Genomic DNA, 15,715 nt, shown 5'->3' with positions numbered 1-15,715 from the left:
CAGGGAGAGAAATGGGGAGACGAGAACTAGGGTGTGCGGTGGAAAACAAGGAACTGGATCTGGCTCCTAAATCTCTGGACCTAGAGCTCCACCTGCCGTGTGAGGACACGTAAGCGTTCCCACAAATTCCACATTGTTAGCTAATCAAGAGGGACAAGGGGGGAAACCACAGGGCTGGTTTCGGTTAATTGCACCATGGAACCCATTAAATGATTTTTGCTACGGTGACCTGCAGAAGTTATCCATATGCCTACAGAAAGTCAGGCTATGAGTTGGGGGGCTGTTTTACAGATCAATCCGAACGGGTTTTCCCTGTAGCGGAAAACCTGAAATTTTTGGCACAGCAAAAACTTATTAAAACTTATTAAACTCCAAATAAATTTGTAAATTTATTTAATTTTTAAAAACATTTCTTAATTGAATCAAATATGGTTAATGTCCACGGCCTACTTCACCACAAGGCGTATAGGCCCACATAAACGTAAACTGGTTTACAACAACGTCAACCCTCATTTTCTCAAAAGGATTTACTCTAAAAAGCATGTGCCCTACTGAAATGTGCTGAAAGTAACAACAGAAGATTCTTTGCAAAAGGAAAAGTAGTAGCATAATAATGTAAATCCATTAATAAATTAAGGTAACATTAAATTAACATAACGCATTATCGTAACATTTCTATATGAATGAAAAGCGCGACAGAACAGCTACGAGATGAAAGCGTGGTTAAAGTATTAAAGTAGATACTAGGTTTGGGGGAAAGCCTGTGGTTTGATTCTTCTAACAAATGTACTGTATGTAACATCATGATGTTATTAATAAGCGTGTGATAACGATTTCAAGTTCCCCATAAACAGTTTCACGTAGCCTACAGGGACAGCAGACAGATACTGAGGGTCTTGATATGATGACAGGAAGTCAAAAGGAGGAAAACGCCGTTTCCGGTCATTTTTGGCGAGATCTCCAATTGGATCTGTTAAAAATTGAAATAATGTAAAGGCTTTTTAAAAACAGCCTCACATACATCCAAAATGTAACTGAGGCCACACACCGCTTTGTTTCTGCGATGCCAAAAAAGTTGGAAACCACAGTGTTGTATTTGAAAATCCTGTTATGTCATATAATGTCAATCATGACTTTATAATTAAACCAAAAATTAAAACGTGTTAGCTTGTGTAAAATCTTCATCTTAGGGGTAACTAGAAGCTAAATCTGTCAAAGAAAGTCGAATAAAGCTAATAGCGTAGAAAGTAGCAGAAAACATAAATACTCACATTTATACTGAGTGGCTAATTTAATTACTTCCCACCTGTGGCTACGGGATTACTGATGGCTAGCTCTTTATCAGTAGGGATGAGCCCTCTGCGCCTGAAGATCAGAGGGTGTGACATGCGCACTGCACGGAGCGCTCACAAGCTGCGGACACAATGCAGGAAAATAAAGCCCAGAGCTCGCTTCTTGACATTTTCCCGTCTCTCAATAAGCTGTTATGACTTATTCCATTAGGACAGACTAATTTTTTTCTACTCGGCAAAGGCAAATCTGTCCCGTGTACTCTCGAAAGTGGTGTATGTGCTGTGCTTGGAGCTCAGTGGGGACCTGTTGATCGTCCACAGGCGCTGTAATGGAGGTGAGATGAACCTTTCTGCACATGGCGTTTCAGTGCTATGGATAAGAAATTTTAAAAAATAAATAAATAGAAATTACCAGTGTATTCGATTAAACATCAGGTGAAATGCTAATGGGGACGTGTAATTCTACTGTAAACCATTAATCTCTAATATATTTTAGTAATATTTGGAAGCTGTCAGCATTGCTTTAATATCAGCAGGGACAAGCTAAAGATTTAATTACCCTGCCGTGAAGGGTATGTATTACTGCGCATACCCCTCTTGCCTATCAATGGCTTCTAATTAGATTTAAGATGAGTCGTTGTCATTTCTAGTCGATCGTTTTGCAAATCAAATCATGCCACTGGTATCATGCTGTAAGCCATACAGACTGCCCCCCTCCTCCCCTCCTCCCCTCCTCAAGTCAGAATGATGGAGGCTATGTGTCGCTGTTAATTAGCATCATTGGTTGATAAAGCCTTTTGGAAAAGATTTAAATCCCGCTAAAGAGCATTAGGTGACAAGCAAGGCGCTTGCAAGCAAGCATGGCACGGGCCTACAAGACGTAGGGTAAAAATGATACATGGTGCTAAACAGGTGTAAAAAGACACAATGAAGTAATATTACATTGTTACAGGATTCATAATTGTCTAAACTATGTTTTCATCCCTTTCAGTTTCATAAAAAATGTGAAAAGGAACACATTAAAAAAATCTGCACAATCACCTTTGTTTTTATTCATCTTGCAGTTGTCAAACAGACAAGTATGACATTTAACTGAGGGAAGAAGCGGGAGGAAATCTTCACTCGTACCGATCTGTGAGGCAACGATGGAAATCATAGGTAAGTGAATTCAAACAGCTGAAGATGTAGAGCACTCTCAGTTACCGCTGTCAGACTGCACACCGCTGCCGTCATTAAGCTCTTACAATTAAGGTGTCAGGCATGTCTGCCTCAGCCAGACATTAAGGGAACAGTTACACGTGCAGGTGGCGAAAGAACTCACAATCTGGTCAGTAGTCAAAACTTTGCGGTGAAGAGTTACGGGGTTTTAACCTTCTGCCAAGTACAATTACTGCAGTTGTGGCTTGTGGTCATCAGCTTCTACTCAGCTAAATAAACAAGGGCAGTATGACCTGATGAAACGCTTCATCGTTCGCTCTGCGGTAAAGTCGAACGCCTCCTTTAGTATGATGAAGTATAGGTTTTTGTTGTTTGTGTGTGCGTGTGTAACCACTTTAATTCAGTTTCTGCCTCCATATCAAGCCACAGATTTTAAATCAAAATAACTCAAACAGGCAGCCTTGGTTCATAGATTTTTCTTTTCAGACAAGCACTCGAACCTCGAAAGCACAGTTGTTTTTATTGTTTACTCTTTTACTTTCCCACCGGTACTAGTAAGTGTTGACATTTAATAGCTTAATATCAAATACCTGGCTTTGTGTCACGGTCTCAGCAGCTGCCACAGCATGCGAAAACTAATGCAAAGCCAAATGGGATAAATCCTGTTTCTGAATGACACAAATAATCTACAATTTCTTCGCAGATACCCAGTGTGCCTTGGCGGCGGTGGAGAGACTGCAAGCCAAATTGAAGGAAAGAGGAGAGGCCCCCACTCAGGAGAAGCTATCCCTGCTGAAGACTGTCCTGCAGAGCCCACTGTTCCTTCATATACTGAGCTTACAGCAAGCTCAACAGAAGCCTGCGGCGAAGGTATAGCGAAAAGCCAGAATGTGTGGGCGTTTGGTACATTTGAATGGTGAGGAAGGAGCCCGGAATCATTCCCAAAATACTGAATGCAGGAACCAGACTGGATGAGTAATCAGCTTACCTAAGCTTACCACTAAAGCCCTGAGAAAGAGGGAGAGAGGGGAGGAGGAGGGAAGAAGTGGATATATCAGGTTGAAGAGTTTACAGAAGTCGTCTGTAACATTGTCATAAGTTTTGAGCTGATGTGTGTGTCTGTTTGTGTGTGTGTGTGTGTTTGAGTTGTGAGGTATACATCTGGATGCCACTCATCCAAGAGTTTTTATGCATACAATCCTGCACTTCCGCGGCGCATGTATCTGCGTACTCATTTGGTGTCTACCAGTTGTGACATCCTCTAATAGGCAAAGTTTAAACACACAGGGAATATTAGATTGCCATGTGGTTTGGGCTTGTAGCGTTCTGGCATCTTTGCATTCTGGGAAGCGCGGCACTGGAGTGTGTCAAAGATCTCTAGATATTTTTAACAGGACAGATGCTGACATGGTTTTTATTAGTTGAGATTCTTTGCACATTTCTTTTTTTATGCATAGCATTTGGAATGTGAGGGTAAAGTTTCCTGTTGGTATGTTTTTTTTATAGCGTTCTCTCTTTAACGCTCTTTCTGCCATTTCAACAGGTGTCAAAATTGTTAGGATAGAATACAAATCACAAATAGGCACCCACTGAAACTTGCTTTTTAACTCTGAAACAGAAAACGTTGCAGACAAAAGAGAACACTTTTGTGGTTATGTGGTATTGAAAATAAGCCTTTATCTCAGATCCTTAAGTTTCCACTCTGCAATCTTTTCCCTCTCTGCTCCATTTTACATCTTTCTGTATTTTTTCCCTTTCAGTTAACACACATTAACCCCACCCAACCCATTCTTCTCTCTCCCTCTTCTCCTTCTCACATCTTTCTCCATTGTCTCACATTGGCCTCCTTTCTCAATTGCTCTATGCTTTTTAATTTGCCTCCATCGCTCTCTTACCATCATCCTGTTCCTCTCTGACTGCATGTCTCCATTCTTCAATTTGTGTCAACCCCGTTACCCATCTTCCTGTCACCCATCTTTTTTTCCTTCTTTCCCTCGTATCCTTCTCTTATATATCCTCTCTCCATGCACTCCACCCAATCCATCTCTTCTGCATGCATTCTCTTCTGTTGCTTCATGCATTCAATTTAAACTCTTCCTTCCTGTTCTGTAAATGTAACCAGGGGAAGGGCATTTCCAAGTCCGTGTCCATGAACTGTGGCCCATGCCAGGGTGAAGCACTGGGCACAAAGACGCTGAGCCACAGTGACTCGTACACATGGGCCGTGGAGAACAGAAGGCCCAGCTCTGCCAGGGACGGCAGCATCTCCTCTCATGGCTCACAGGAGCTGTCCTTCTCAGACATCTACCCAGATAACTATGTTCCAACTGAATCTCAGGTATATAAAAATAGCCACGATAAAAGAAAGGTCATTCAGTCAGGAGTAGTTTAGTATTAGGGAGTCTTTTATTTTCAACATGCACAGACTACGAATCAATCAAATGATTTCTTTTATTCTGTTGTAAAAAGGAGCACATTACTATTTGAAATGTCACATTTCACATTAGAGAATATCTCTTTGCATTTTGTAAGTCAGGCCCAGTTGGCTATCATCAAATGAGAGTCTTATCTGATCATAAGAAGACTTATCAGTTCACTTAATATAATTCCAGTTTGCTTTTATTTAACACACGGCATTTCTTTTAGTACTGCACTCCACCTCGGATCTCCCGTACCATGTCCATGGGGAGAAACCTTTCTGCTTTTGCATACGAGGTACAGAAAGCCTTGTATATAATATTTATGTATCTCTTATGTATGTAAAAAATAACTGAATGAAACACCTAATACTCTTCTCCTTTTTCAAGCATTTAATGAGAAATTATTTATTCACTTCCCCTTTTCTGTCTCCCTCCCACTTATTGTAACCTTTGCCCTGTTAGAGGCGTCATGTGGAGATGATAGAGCTGACCAATGATGGGAAAGGACTTGGTTTTGGCATCATAGGAGGACGGAGCACAGGGGTCATGGTCAAGACCATTCTCCCTGGAGGAGCTGCTGGAAGGGTAAGTGTGCCTGCGACTTACTTAGATGAAAAGACTAATCAAATGGAGAGTCAAGCTTTGGTTAGCCTACTCATAATTCAAGTCACTGAACTGGAAAGAAGCACAGAAAGAACCATAAATACCACCTTGCAGTTGTATGCAAACACATACAACTGCAAGGTATAAAAAGATTAGAAAGACGGGAAGCAGAGGGGAATGCTAGCTTGTTCGATAATACAATGAATCCTCTTATGATCAATTAATGAATTATTAGTCCATTATGTCTCGTTTATTTAATTTGTACACAAATAAAATGGTTCAATCAGCACAGTGTTGGAATGATGTTTTTTAGCCAAGCATTGTTATCAAAACAAGTTTCTTTTGCTCATCAGGATAAGCGCCTGCACAGCGGAGATCAGATCCTGCGCATTGGCGATACGGATTTGGCGGGCATGAACAGCGAGCAGGTGGCACAGGTGAGTAATTTCAAATTATAATAACGCTTTGTGAAATTGGTGATTAAATCATTGCTTAATCTGTTTTTGCGGTTTCACTGTTTTCCCTGTTTGAGAATAGGTGGCTTTTAACTGTTCATCTTATTCATTTATGCTCGCCTGGCCTAGGTGCTGCGAAATGCTGGTACCAGGGTGAAATTGCTCATTGCCCGGGATGGTCCTAAGGACAACCACTGTTCCTCCCCTGTCTTCAACCAGGAAAACCTGGATGGCGTGGTGGGTGTATGTGTGTGTGTATGTGTGCCTGTGGAAGAGAAGGGGTGGGAGGGGAGGGGTATCAAAATCAAATATAAGAATCAAATATTCTTTAAGCCCAAATATCTTTATGCATCTGTGCCAGCGAAGCTGATGTTTTTGGATATTCTGTCCCTTCTTCCTTTAGTACGTGGACTCAAGGAAGACCTGAATAGGCATATAATAGATGTAATGGTCAAAAGGCAGTTTCTCTGTGTCTTCTCATGTCCATCCCAAATTGATGATTGTAATGTGTTTGTAAAATCTGTAATTTCTTTACGTCATGCACAAATTTTTATTATTCAATTATGAACTAATTTAAAATAGGTCATTTGGCTATAGCTCAAAAATTCATATGACAAAATATCACTCACATGTGCAATAGGGTAAAATGATGATGAGATTAGAATTTATTACCAAAGGACCACAAGTGAACGTCACTTTGATATAAAAATGTTCTTTGAAAACACTTTTCCTTTCTGCTGTGCTGTAACTTAGGAACAGAAGATGAGGTTGTGACCGTATCTTGACACTAATCTTTGGTGCCCACCTATTAAACTTCTTTAAATATCACGCTATATATTAGGCTGTATAAGTCTGGACAGACGTGGTTGCAAATGTCATCTTGACTGGTTGGTGAAGGCATACAACTGCAAGGTGGTAATTATGTTTTTTTTCTTCTTCTGGACTTCTTTCCAGGTCAGTGACTTGAATGATGACTATGAGTTCAGTGTGCAGTTCACTAAGAACAATCGGGGCCTGGGATTCAGCATCTCTAGCTATGTAGGTGACCTAAACTCAGGTAAGTTTCATCTTTATCCAATAAAAAATAAAATACAGTGCTACATTTATGCAATCAGTTCTCAGTTTCATTTCAGATTTTATATATTTCATATATTGTTCTTTCCTCAGTATACAGTGCTGGCGTGATGGTGAAGAGCATAGTAAAAGGCAGCACTGCTGATCAAGATGGACGCATACACATTGGAGACATCATCTTGTCTGTGAGTTTCTCTTTCTCTCTCTCTCTCTTTTAACCTACACTGCCATTAAATCTACTTGTAGTTGTGTACATCTATACTACTCCATCCACATCTTTTGTCACCTGACTCAGGTCGATGGGGTGAGCCTGCAGGGCTGCAGTGAACAGCGTGCCATGGAAGTGCTGAGGAGGACAGGTCCATTGGTCAGACTTAGGTTGCTGAGAAAAGCCGTCCGTCTTAGTAACATCCTGCCTCCAGTTCCTCCTCTGCAGCGCCTCCGACACTCCCACAGCTTCCATGAAGGGAATCCCTACAAATGGGGCCTCAACAAGATTCAAGAGACAGGTGATTTGTGAAGGGGAAACACATTGGCTCAGTGGTGTTGCGGTCGAATCATTTTTGTTGTACCCGAGAAACTCAAGAACGTGTTAATTATTAATCTATAATTCAAAGGATCATTGATTCACTGGTGCTACCTTCATAGTTGAGTTAAACTGTGACCTAATTAACTTTGTAATATTGGATCGGAATATGATATTGAATCTCTGTACTGATGTTGAACTTGCTTGCTTGATTGCTGGGGAAAAACAGACCTTTTCTTTTGTGTGTTTGTGTGTTATGTCTGTTTGGATCCCTGCACGTGTGCTCAAACGTCTCCCAGGCATTTGCTCTCTGCGTGAAATCTCCAGGAGAGCAGCATACGCCAGCAGACGACCCAGACACGATTCCAAAAACGGTAAGCTCCGCTTCCCGTACTGCACTGCAGTCTGGAACTAGATCATGGGACTTGGTGTGATATGCTGATTGGACTCAGGGAACAGCAATGTGCCAGTGAAGCGTGCTCTTTGATGGGAGTCTATTTATAGTATTGTGCAATCATGTGTTTATCCAACTCATTCAGCTAATTCCAGATGATTTGTCTCTCACCCCGCCTGTATATATGGCTTTATTTAGACAAGAATTTTTGGGCTTGATTAGAGAGCACAGTTAAATAAGCCCTGATTGCTGTGAGGCTTTATTAGATGAATGAGAAAACATTGGTTTGCCAAGAAATCACAAGATGGTGGATGTGAATATGCACATCCTATGTGCCTGAGCTGTGGGTGTATGTTGACATCCTGCCTTGCCACAAGTAGAAGGATGCTGTCATCTCTCTATAATACAGCCAAGTGGATTCTTTCATATAGGATCCCATTATTTATTGATTGTTTCATCTGGGGGCTTGAGGTGATTTGAATTGGTGTGTATGTGCCCGGGTTCATATATCTCTACATATGTGGGGTGAGGCAGATTTTCTGTGTGTGCACATTTTACAGATGTGAAACTGACTCCAGCTGAGGAGGAAAACCTGAGAAAGAGGTGGCAGCAAGCAGTGGGACCGCGATATGAAGTGGTTGTAAGTGTCACTGTAATGCTGACTAACTGTCACGTGACTAAATTTAATATATAAACATGTGTTTTTACATTTGTGAATATTTGTGCATCAGTACACAGAAAAACAACCATTGGAAAATCACAGTTTTTTGACGTAACAATGCTCAAACGTCTTCTCCGTCAGACTTAGCTTTAAACGTAGCTTTCTTTGTTTTCTTGCCATTTATTTTCCACAATCTCCACCAGGTTTGCCAGCTGGAGCGATTCAGTGAGACAAGCGGTCTGGGCATCAGTCTGGAGGCTCGGGCAGGGCATCACTATCTGTGTTCCATCTTACCCGAGGGGCCCATTGGCCAAAGTGGCAAGATCTTCATAGGAGACCAGATATTAGAGGTAACTCTGATACTTCAGGCCCTTTCAGCCTCCGTATGTGGAACTCATCATTTTCTCATTTGATAACAATATGAGATTATGCAAACCAGGTTATAGTACGATCTGTGTGGAACTGATTGATTTGTCACAGCTGTGAGTTATTTCTGGACTACTTATTATATAAGGTTCCATCATTGATATGTTTTCATATCATATGGTTTCATACCACAGATAATCTTCCATTTTTAAATATAGTATGACCAAATGATTGATCTTGACAACCATTTTCCCACTGACTTCTGTTGGTCAGGAAGTATTTTGAAACCATATCTATCACCACTTAGTGACCCTCATATAGAATGCAGGCTTTAGGCCCTTCTCCAATGGTTTAATTTTTCAAACCCGTAAGCTACGTCCATGTTTTTTCTGGCTTTTCTTCTGGCTTGTGATTGTCTCTAAGCTCTGCATAGCTTTAGCCAGTTATTTCTTTAAAATGTCCACGTTCGGCTGGGTGAAGGTGATTCAAGTGTCTGATTAGGTCGTTTGCCACTTTGCAAAGACACAAAGTTGGCAAATTTTTTGTGAAGAGCTGCTACATTAATGACATGTTGGAGTGCATCTGTGAGTGTGCACGCTCATTTACATGTGCTACTGTTGACATAGTGCACATAAAATGGATGGGCTTGTAATTAAACATACATGAGGCTGACCAGCCAATCACCAGTCAGAACAGAGAGCACAGTAAATGTAGTGTTTTTAGCTTTAGTTATGCACATGCACTATTGGACTTTATACCTGGAGTGAGAGGTATATGTCATTTTCTGTGGAGTTTGAATGTTTTCCACTTGTTTGCACAGATTTTCTCCTGCCATGCAAACACATGCTAGATTAGTGTTGCTTGTTTGGGCCCAAGCACTAACAAAAGAAATTCTTAATCTTTAGAGTTTGACTTCCCTTTTAAAGATTAATAAAGTGGTAATGATAACATACACTCACTAGCTGTTTTATAAGGTCACGGTGTGTAGTCCGGGTGTAGTGAATTGCATTACTTTTAAAAGTGTTTTCTGAATTAGGAATACCACCACCTTCTTTTATGGTCGCTATGGCTCAGCTAGATTGGAGAGAAGCGACACAGAACCAGATGTTGTCAGTTTCACTAAGGATATTTATTGCTCAACCACAAGATATAAGAATCAAAAAATGACTTGGAAACAAACTACAGGGACAACATGGCCTGTAGGTGTTTCCAGATCAGCAAAAGAAAATAGAAAGTGAACACAATCAACTCTCTGCCCAAAACCACATCTTTTTCTCTACACAGCAAAATCTCCAGTGTTAAATTAACACTAGAGAGTGTCTATATGGGTCCACACCTCTGAGTGTTAAATACAACACTGTTGAGTGTTAAATTAACACTTTTGACAGTGTTATATGTTTAAAAGTAACCTAGTCAGTTTTGAAGATTAACAATGGCTAACACTGAGCAGTGCTGATTTTCTAACACTGGAAAATAACTCAAAATGTTAGAAATATTCCAGTGTTAGAAAATCAGCACTGCTCAGTGTTAGCCATTGTTAATCTTCAAAACTGACTAGGTTACTTTTAAACATATAACACTGTCAAAAGTGTTAATTTAACACTCAACAGTGTTGTATTTAACACTCAGAGGTGTGGACCCATATAGACACTCTCTAGTGTTAATTTAACACTGGAGATTTTGCTGTGAATGTCTCTAAACAAAAGGACAACTAAAGTGTGTGTGTGTGTGTGTGTGTGTGTGTGTGTGTGTGTGTGTGTGTGTGTGTGTGTGTGTGTTTGTGTGTGTGTGTGTGTGTGTGTGTGTGTGTGTGTGTGTGAAACCCTCAGGCAGTAACAAGCACCTTGAACATTAACTGTAACTAGTATCTGCATCCAACCTTAAACTGTATCAATCGAGTTTCTGCTTGTAGCATACATAAACCAAATCAAAAGGCATTGAAGGCCACCTGCTCACATTATACTGCTCTTCAAATCTAAAACAAATACTTCAGCAACCACGTAGATCCCCTTATTGCTGGGTTGGACTGGCAGGCTCCTGTCCAATCAGCAGCGTGTGCAGCCAGGCACTAGACTAACACTAGTATCAGTGCCACAGTGTTTTTCACTGTCAGCTGCTGCCACTTGCATTTTATCCTCATCAGGTTACTGCAAAATACATCAATTAAAAAAAGCATGTATTAAATGTAATCTACAGTAGTCAAGAAGGATTTCAGCAATGCCATCCATTAAGAAAAGTGAAGAAATGTTTAAACGACGGGCCTATACTGGCTAGAATCTAATAAATATAACTAATTAACTCCTTTCTCCTTAAGATAAATGTCACAGTCTAAATTTACTACTCTTTCTTTGCATGTTGCCATGGTAAAACATGCATAAGACCTTCACTGATGAGGGTTTTTTGTTTTTGTCTTTCATTACTCACACACCCACATAAATCTGGATCAACATAGTCAGAGTTGATTGATCAGCTGCCTGAAACTTTTGAGTTTCCCATCTCAGGGTTAATTAACTCAGACTTCGACTTGGGGAAACCTGCAATCTGGAACAAATTGGGGGGAAAGGCAAACGGATTAAAAAAAAGAAAAAAGGAATGAATCTAGGAATTAAAACGAAAATGTAAACCCAAACACGGCATATCCACTTCTCAGGGGACAGGTTCACTCACATGTATCACTCATTATGATGAGGAGTCGGATGAACTCTTGGATGAATTATAGCTGCTTTACTCGCTTTATAGACACACTCCAGATTGTCTTTCATATCTTTGTGGGGACAAACAGACATCTGTGACGCAGCTCGACCCTTTGATCTCCTTCCCATGGCTTAAGTGATGCCAAAGCCATTGTTCATCTCTGTTTTTAAATGAGCTTCACCCGGTTGGGTTATTGCTTCCAGCTTTAATTGTTTCTGCTGTGACTCGATGTACTGCAGCCAGCAATTTCTCCTTGATTCACAAAACAGAAATTTCAGCCAAGTATGCTCACACAGATGCACAGAGAAACGCAGTTAGGGATATACACAAACGTCAGATGATTTGCAGCCAGCGCTTTATGGGAAAACATTTTCACACACAGCATCTTTAACCTTGGGTACACAGCACAGTAAAGAGCACATTTTTTTAAAAGCTACAAACACGACTCAACCAATCCCTGACTTCGAGAACGTGTATTTTTGAAATAATGTGTAATTTTTATGTATCTTGCTGGCAGGTGAATGGAATTCCTCTTATCGGAGAGACGCACAAGGAGGTGGTCAGTATTTTGAAGGAGCTGCCAGTACACGTATACCTTGTGTGCGCTCGCATTATACCCCCTTCAGTTCCCAACAGTGATGAGGAAGACGATGATGATGTCTGTCTCAGCCTGAAAGAGCTGCTGGCTGGGTTCAATGATAAGGTAGGGACAGCCTGAAGAGGCGGTAAACTGAGAGGAGTAGATTTAATATTGAAATCCTTTAGCTTGAAAACAGCATGAATAACAGTAGATCAGCATGTAAAAAGAAACTGATGTGCTCTACTGCTGTAAATCATTCTACATTTTCTGCTCTCTCTCTCTTCTTTCTGTTTGTTCCAGTTGGACCAGGGTTGTGTCATTCCCTGTCCTACAGCTGAGGACATCACCAAGCGTGGCGTGCCCCCCATGTCACCTCCTTTGGCCATGTGGGAGAGAGAGGCTCAGGTGGTCGAGCTGGAGAAAGGAGAGTCGGGCCTGGGCTTCAGTATCCTGGACTATCAGGTCAGAGACATGCCTCTGAGCCTTTCTACAAATAGAACTGGCTGTAATAGGCTGCAGTCTAAGAATATCAGTGTTCGAGTTTCTCAGTGAATACTAAGAAAATGGAGGAGTTGACTTCTGTATTCTGTAGGGAAGATTTTTGTATTTTGTGTTTTTGTACTCTAAATCACCAACACATTGAAGTGCCCTGACGGTTTCTATTTAAATGTTAGATAATGAAACCTTTTTACACAACAAAAAAATCAATCCTTTCAAAAGCTTTCAAGCTATAAAGAAAAAGCAGCTGTAGCTGGTTTCCCTTCTGTGAAGCAAACCAATGCTTTTGCTTTTCATGTGTTAATTAAGCCCTCGTCACTTTGTTTACCTGCATTCATGCCTCATCTTCTCATTTTTCTAGTTTAACTTTAATTTTCTATGCATATTTGAGCAAATCTTTCTTCTTTCGGTTTAACTCTAGGATCCAGAAGATGCTTCTAAAACAGTTCTGGTAATCCGGTCTTTGGTGCCTGGAGGTGTAGCCGATCAGGACGGTCGCCTCCTTCCTGGGGACCGGCTCATGTTTGTCAATGAAACTGACCTAGAAGGCTCCAGCCTGGATTATGCTGTGCATGTCCTAAAGTCCACAGGCTATGGCCCTGTCCACATTGGTGTTGCCAAACCTCTGCCGGTATGTGCAGATAAATCATGAGGATTTATGATTTTTATTACTGTACAGTATACATAAAAATTCAAGTACACCCCTTTGCCCTGTAAAACAGTAAATGATTAATGAAATATAGGCTATTTAATCTTAAGTATATTTAAAAGCAAACCAACTGAAAAGACTACAAACTGCAAACTTAGTGAAAGAAAAGTGTGATCATTTTGAGCAAGCTGATTACATATATGATTTAAACATAAAGCTAAAAGCAGGAGCAAGGTTAAATACTACCTGCCAAAACTAAAGCTTTTTTAGTTTAATCCTGGGTTATAATGTCCAGTTCAACATGACACTGCATGGAAAGAAATGGTCTGTTCTCAGGATTGCCACATATTTGCGCACAAGTTGTGTTTGTGCCCAGGATGATATACCAAACATAATAAAAATATGCAAAATAAGTAAAACGCCTAACTAAGGTTTTACTGTTGGGCCTCTCAAAGTAGTCAGCCTGTTTTTAAATATACTGTGCATAATGTTTGATACCCTATCATTTGATATAAAAATGACAGCAATATTGGAAGATTTTAAAATTTTGATTGCTAAAAATGTTTAGTAATATTGCATTGGAGCTAACTTGTATGCTGTGATAAAGTAAAAAGTAAACTGTGTATGAATAAACGGCTTATTAGATCGTCACCTACAGCTAATCCTGCAAATACTAACAGTACTTTATTATACATTATTTATCATAATGGTCCAAGTATATGGAAGTTTACCAGACAGTGTGCCATGTAAGATGTTGCCTTCCATAATAAATGGTATGGTACATCTTACATGGCATATACACAAAAGTATTGGGCCACCTACACATTATGGCTAATTTATATTCAGAGTCTTTAGTGTAGCCTACACAGGTGGCTGTATGTTTGTGTATGATGGTCCATTATACGTTAAGTGAAGGTACCAATCATAATCGTTGCATGCTGCATCCACGCATGGTGTATTTACATTTTTAGAGAGGATTTTAGGAGGTTTGTGGTTGTGATGTACCTACATAGATTAAACACAAAAGCATCACACCTACAGGAGCCACTTGACCATGGAAACCCATGCCATGAAGCTTCCAGCACATAGTTTTTGTGCTGATGTTAATGAACAAGGTGGTTTGGAAGTCTGACATTTCTAAATCAGCTGAACCTTGGCGACTTTTACATAATATGAGTCTCAGTACCTGGCAAAGCAACTCTGTAACTGTATATAGTGTTCCACTTTGCAGTAATACCACTTCCAGTTGATCGTGGAATAGTTAGGAGAGCACAAAATTCACAAACTGCCTTGTTGCAATGGTGGCATCTCATTACAGTTCCACACTCAAATTCATTGAGCTCTTTACGTTCTCAAATGTTTGTGATGCTGCTGCATGGTTAGGTGCTTGTATTCTGAGTCATATTCATTATCACACATTGCACGTTCAAAACATACTTTCAGTTCAAAAGATATTTTATTTTACTGTTATGACTTCATTAAATCTTTATCAGTTTGGCAATGTATAATAAAATGTATTATAATTTACAGAGATATGCAAGATCATTACTTGCATGTATGTTTTCTCTTAATAAGCACTTTATGTCTTCTCCTTTTTGTTGTGGACTGTGGCTTAGTAACAAGGAACAGAGAATCTAGTTACAGGCCTTCTGAATTTTTAATGCTGCTGAGAGATAAACACAATGCTCGACCACTCTACAGATGGAGAGAAGGGGAGAGGAGTACAGGGTGTCTAATTTATAGTCACCCCCTTTAGCCTGTTTGCTTCGATCCAAATTTACTTTCAAAGCAACACAGCTTCTTTTGCCTTTATTTTTTCAAAGTCCTAAATTTCAACTTTTGAATATTGTATTCTCAGCTGGAACTGTGCGGTGGCTTAACTCCCATCTCAGAAAGGAGCACACGGGCTTCTTGCGACGACAATGACAGCCACACTCAGGTCAGCCTGGTAGCTGAAGCAGCCGAGGCTAACGTCAACACCACCGCTTCAAACTCAGAGGACAACAGCACCAGTCAGCTGTGTAACACGGTATGTTCAGCTAAACAAAATTAGCACCAGTCATAAAATTATATTTCTGCCATTGGACACTACTTGATAAATGCTTTTTGCACACTTTATGGGGTAGAAAAATAATAGAGAGGTAGAGTTTGTCTATATTTGGGGTATTTGCACATTTATTTATTTGTCAGCAGAAAGCAGAACAGGTTGTCTGGTTATTCTGTGTCTGGATTTTAAATAAATTTTAAATAAAGTTTAAAATGTGTTATTTGGTCCTTGATCTTAATAATATTTTGTATAATCATAAGCAAAATCCTTTCAGGATGCTTGTCAATAAGTGTTTGCA

At 40.2% G+C, this 15,715-nt stretch overlaps 1 protein-coding gene across 6 annotated transcripts in view; it reads left to right on the top strand.

Moving 5' to 3' along the window:
• Positions 1-8: 8 nt before the first annotated feature.
• LOC146385471 (multiple PDZ domain protein) overlaps positions 9-15,715 on the top strand; it is a 44,470-nt gene continuing 28,763 nt past the window's right edge. For 4 of the 6 annotated variants that reach the window (XR_014800512.1, XM_084931215.1, XM_084931214.1 and 1 more), the window contains exons 1-18: positions 33-1,627; positions 2,357-2,450; positions 3,154-3,320; positions 4,573-4,788; positions 5,097-5,165; positions 5,333-5,455; positions 5,827-5,910; positions 6,058-6,165; positions 6,883-6,985; positions 7,096-7,187; positions 7,298-7,511; positions 7,828-7,902; positions 8,483-8,562; positions 8,787-8,933; positions 12,161-12,346; positions 12,524-12,685; positions 13,143-13,352; positions 15,229-15,399. Coding sequence is in view for 5 of the 6 variants with exons in the window: in XM_084931215.1 (XP_084787341.1) it covers positions 2,438-2,450; positions 3,154-3,320; positions 4,573-4,788; positions 5,097-5,165; positions 5,333-5,455; positions 5,827-5,910; positions 6,058-6,165; positions 6,883-6,985; positions 7,096-7,187; positions 7,298-7,511; positions 7,828-7,902; positions 8,483-8,562; positions 8,787-8,933; positions 12,161-12,346; positions 12,524-12,685; positions 13,143-13,352; positions 15,229-15,399 (2,220 nt within the window). In the remaining variant the exon portion in view is untranslated. Of the gene's footprint in view, positions 1,628-2,356; positions 2,451-3,153; positions 3,321-4,572; positions 4,789-5,096; positions 5,166-5,332; positions 5,456-5,826; positions 5,911-6,057; positions 6,166-6,882; positions 6,986-7,095; positions 7,188-7,297; positions 7,512-7,827; positions 7,903-8,482; positions 8,563-8,786; positions 8,934-12,160; positions 12,347-12,523; positions 12,686-13,142; positions 13,353-15,228; positions 15,400-15,715 lie in introns of all 6 variants that reach the window. The other 2 variants (XM_084931212.1, XM_084931211.1) reach the window with 2 other exon arrangements.

The sequence above is a fragment of the Perissodus microlepis genome, chromosome 6, assembly GCF_051167445.1.
Source record: "Perissodus microlepis isolate ML-2025 ecotype Zambia chromosome 6, ASM5116744v1, whole genome shotgun sequence".
Lineage (NCBI taxonomy): Eukaryota > Metazoa > Chordata > Actinopteri > Cichliformes > Cichlidae > Perissodus > Perissodus microlepis.
Note: the sequence above shows the minus strand (reverse complement) of the source record. Positions and strands in the feature narration are given on the sequence as shown.